General features: G+C 39.8%; 1 protein-coding gene across 6 annotated transcripts in view; it reads right to left on the bottom strand.

Moving 5' to 3' along the window:
• The window catches only part of map3k7 (mitogen-activated protein kinase kinase kinase 7), a 27,141-nt gene that overhangs the window by 8,789 nt on the left and 13,333 nt on the right, over positions 1-5,019 (bottom strand). For all 6 annotated transcript variants that reach the window (XM_013914557.1, XM_013914561.1, XM_013914559.1 and 3 more), the window contains 3 exons: positions 4,532-4,613; positions 762-892; positions 258-405 (listed from right to left, as the gene is read on the bottom strand). In XM_013914557.1, the coding sequence (XP_013770011.1) occupies positions 258-405; positions 762-892; positions 4,532-4,613 (361 nt within the window). The remainder of the gene's footprint in view (positions 1-257; positions 406-761; positions 893-4,531; positions 4,614-5,019) is intronic.

Here is a 5,019-nt window from a genome sequence, read left to right as displayed (position 1 = left end):
ATGGCATGATCAGGCCAATATCGTTAGCTTCATAGCATAAGTGCCTAAGTCATTTTTTGGTCAAATTGCATGTGATATGTAAAAATATGCATGTGATATTTAGAAAATTAGTTTTTTCTTGTTTTCCGAAAACACAAAAAAATGACTTAGGCACTTATGCTATGAAGCTAACGATATGCTTTGTTAAGCTGGTCTTTTTTTTCTTTTCTTAAATGTATTTGATGTATTGATTTGTGCCAAGTTTTGTCTGGCATTACCTGCAGGTGCAAACTGCATCTTGGGCTCCAACTCTGACAGGTCAGCACTCATTCTTTTGCTGTCAGAAGAAGACAGGCACTGTGTTCGTGCTGACAGACTCTCAACGCTGCCCCCTCTGGAAAGAGACACATTCCTTAATGTGTCTCCCTGAAAGACAAACGCGAAACTTTTACTGAACCACAGAAGACTGTATTACAAATGAGGATTAAGTGCTTATCAGTGCAACTTCATGGCTGACTCTGGGTTTTCAGTGTTCTGCAAACCTGGGATATACATTTTTTTACCAGTCAATATAACAGCTAATATAAAAAATTGTCCTTTAAGGACCTTTATGTTTGTTTCATTGTTCATTGACATATGCATTATGTTGAATCCAAACTATGTAAAAACTATGTTAAAAAAAACACCACAACACAGAAACCAGCAGAGTTGTCAGAAGACAAAAAAAAAAAGATAAATCATTACATGTACAGTAAAAACGTCCCTTTTTAATATGGTCTTACCTTTGGCTTGAAATGAGGTGCAAACTGAGGCGTAATCTTAATAGTGTCATTGCTCCCTTGAGAATCACTGTGCTCCATGTTCGCATCACTTCTGTAGCTTGTGCTGTTACCAGTGTAGTCTACATATGAACCTGTCATTTCAATAGACACAGGACAGGACAGAAGTTAAATTTATTTATCAGTTTTAATATCAGGACAGCAAAGCAGGCAGGCAGGAAAGGAGCGATTGAGAACAAGACTGCAGTAAATTTTTGGCACAAGGGCTATCTGCTCAAATTTATACTGGCACAGAGACAGTTTCAATATTTTTTTAAATATACACTTTCACCGGTATTGCATCTTTACATTAACTTTGTGGATTTTTGTTGTCTTTGAGTTTTCAAAACACTGAAAAAAAAATCAAATAATGAAAATAAAGAACTAACAGACAAATATAGGAATCTGAAATAGAATGAAAATATTACTACAATGCATTTTCCTCTGCTTAGTTATATGCTTAAACTTAGGTGGTTGTCTCATTTGAGTTGAGGCTGTATTTGAATCGTCTTGCCACGGCCATCTCTATGGAGGAGTTGGGTGGGGGCAGAGCATCTGTGGCTCCTGGGAGAGGTGGGAGGCTCATCGTGTACTTACAGTCAGGTCCATAAATATTGGGACATCGACACAATTCTAACATTTTTGGCTCTATACACCACCACAATGGTTTCCAAATGAAATGAACAAGATGTGCTTTAACTGCAGACTGTCAGATTTTATTAGAGGGTATTTACATCCAAATCAGGTGAATGGTGTAGGAATAACAACAGTTTGCATATGTGCCTCCCACTTGTTAAGGGACCAAAAGTAATGGGACAGAATAAGAACCACAAATCAAACTTTCACTTTTTAATTCTTGGTTGCAAATCCTTTGCAGTTAATCACAGCTGGAAGTCTGGAACACAGACATGACCAGACGCTGGGTTTCATCCCTGGTGATGCTCTGCCAGGCCTCTACTGCAACCGTCTTCAGTTACTGCTTGTTCTTGGGGCATTTTCCCCTCAGTCTTGTCTCCAGCAAGTGAAATGCATGCTCAATCTGATTCAGTTCAGGTGACTGACTTGGCCATTGCAAAACAGTCCACTTCTTTCCATTCAAAAACTCTTTGGTTGCTTTTGCAGTATGCTTTGGGTCAATGTCCATCTGCACTGTGAAGCGCCGTCCAATGAGTTCTGAAGCATTTGGCTGAATATGAGCAGATATTATTGCCCGAAACACTTCAGAATTCATCGTGCTGCTTTTCTCAGCAGTCACATCATCAATGAATACAAGAGAACCAGTTCCACTGGCAGCCATACATGCCCACGCCATGACAGTTCCACCAACATGCTTTACTGATGAGGTGGTATGCTTAGGATCATGAGCAGTTCCTTTCCTTCTCCATACTCTTCTCTTCCCATCACTCTGGTACAAGTTGATCTTGGTCTCACCTGTCCATAGGATGTTGTTCCAGAACTGTGAAGGTTTTTTTTAGATGTCGTTTGGCAAACTCTAATCTGGCCTTCCTGTTTTTGGGGCTCACCAATGGTTTACATCTTGTGGTGAACCCTCTGTATTCACACTGGTGGAGTCTTTTCTTGATTGCTGACTTTGACATACATACACCTACCTCCTGGAGTGTGTTTTTTATCTGGCCAACTGTTGAGAAGGGTGTTTTCTTCACCAGGGTAAGGATTCTTCGGTCATCCACCACAGTTGTTTTCTGTGGTCTTCTGGGTCTTTCGGTGTTGCTGAGCTCACCGGTGCATTCCTTCTTCATGAGAATGTTTCAAACAGTTGTTTTGACCACGCCTAATGTTTTTGCCATCTTTCTGATGGGTTTGTTTTGTTTTTTCAGCCTAATGATGGCTTGCTTCACTGATAGTGACAGCTCTTTGGATCTCATCTTGGCAGTTGACAGCAACAGATTCCAAATGCAAATAGCACACTTGAAATGAACTCTGGACCTTTTATCTGCTCATTGCAATTGGGATGAGGGGATAATCACACACCTGGCCATGGAACAGCCAAGAAGCCAATTGTCCCATTGCTTTTGGTCCCTTAACAAGTGGGAGGCACATATGCAAACTGTTTTAATTCCTACACCCGATTTTGATGTAATAATCCTCTAATAAAAGCTGACAGTCTGCAGTTAAAGCACATCTTGTTTGTTTCATTTGTTGGAATTGTGTCGATGTCCCAATATTTATGGACCTGACTGTATGCCACACTGATTCAGTGCTGGTCCTATAAATTCACAAAAATGCCACACTTCTGTGTACTCTGTTCAGTGTTACTGTCACTGCACCCTCAACTGCACTGAAGCATTTGTGATGACTGGCAATGAGTCTTTTACAGCGCTGTGGAGAAATCTTGGCCCACTCATCTTTGTAGAATTGTTGTAATTCAGCCTCACTGGAGAGTTTGAGCATGAACCGGCTTTTTAGGTCATACCACAGAATGGCAATCAAATTCAGTTCAAAGCTTTGACTAGGCCACTCCAAAGTCTTCATTTGGTTTTTCTTATATCATTCAGAGGTGGACTTGCTGGTGTGTTTCGGATCATTGTCCTGCTGCAGAACCCAAGTGAACTTCGGCTTGATGGCTGGACATTCTCCTTCAAGGATGATTTGGTAGACAACAGAATTCATGGTTCCATTTACTATAGCAAGTCAACAAAACAGCTCCACACCATCATACAACTACCACCATATTTTACTGTTGGTATGATGTTCCTTTTCTGAAATGCTGTGTTATAGTAATGCAAGATGCAAGGGGACACACACTTTTGTCCAAAAGTCTTGGGGATCATCAAGATGTTCTCCAGCAAAACTGAGAAGAGCCTTTATGTTCCTTTTGTCGTCTCCTTCTTCTGGTGGAGTCATGAATACCGGCCTTAACTGAGGCATACAGTTCTTCTGATGTCCTTCTGGGGTCTTTTGGGACCTCTTGGATGAGTCGTCACTGCACTTTTGGGGTAATTTTGGTCATGTGGCCACTCCTGGGAGGGTTCACCACTCTTACATGTTTTCCCCATTTGTGGATAATGGCTTTCACTGTGGCTTTCTGGAGTCCCAGAGCTTTTCTATTACTATTATTGTAATTTTATATTATTGTTGCGTTTACTTTTATCCTGTTGCTAAACTAATTTCCCTTTTGGGACAACAAAGAATTTGAGTTGAATTGAATTGAATTAGATATGACTTTATTTAGTTTGTCATTTGTTCCTGAATTTTCTTGGATCGCGGAATGATGTCTGGCTTTTGAGGATGTTTTGGTGTACTCCAGTACTTATGTACTTAGGAACATCTATCTTACTGCTTCATGTTAATGTTAATCCAGCTGCTAATGTTATGTGTACTGGCCTGAATTTTACTGCAATCATTTGCCCACAAACTTAAGCCAAGGCTGCTTTCTTTTGAAGGTATATTATTCTGAGAACTTCTAAAACACATGTGACCTTGAGCTCAGTACTGGGCAACTGTATAGATACCAGGATACACTGGAGTTGCTGTGCTGGTCAACAACATGCCGCTCATGGTACACCTTTGTAAACATCCATGGTATTTGTGCAGGCAGAGAAAACAGTTTGAATTAACAAAGGAAAAAAATCCTATGTGGTAGAAGAAGTAAGTTAACGACGCACATAATAGTTTTTCTGTAAAGAAAAGCGATTAGCAGCAGTAAGAGGAACTATAATTATTTAAACATAATCTAGAGCGTCATCTTCACACGACCTTAACATGAGATGTACCTGTACTAGTTGCAGAGTTGCTCTGTCCCTCATCTGAATACTGGTATGGATACTGAAGGGGTTCATCAGACCCTGGGAAGTACTGCAAAAAGAATGAAAACAACACATAATGTTGGGAGTTCTCAACTCAGGCTTACTATGAATGAAAAAAATCCTATTAGTATAATTAATTCAGGAGAGTAGGACTTGGTGATATTTTGAGACATAATATATGTATTATGTATATATATGTAATATATATAATAAATAATATATGGAAAGTTTAAGCTATATTTGGCTTAATGTTACAACCTCAAACACTAAGAGAACACTAAGAATGAATCTACCAGAGATCACTGACACAAAGCCATTTTTACCTTACAGAAAAGAGATAGGCTTGGTCAACTGCTGAGTGACCTTCGTTTACTATAGTTCTGACACTATATAGCACAGTATACAGTGGGGCAAAAAAGTATTTAGTCAGCCACCGATTGTGCAAGTTCCCCCAC

The sequence above is a fragment of the Pundamilia nyererei genome, unplaced genomic scaffold, assembly GCF_000239375.1.
Source record: "Pundamilia nyererei isolate P.nyererei 1_Seehausen unplaced genomic scaffold, PunNye1.0 scaffold00204, whole genome shotgun sequence".
Taxonomy (NCBI): Eukaryota; Metazoa; Chordata; class Actinopteri; order Cichliformes; family Cichlidae; genus Pundamilia; species Pundamilia nyererei.
This window is presented reverse-complemented; position numbering and strand designations above follow the sequence as displayed.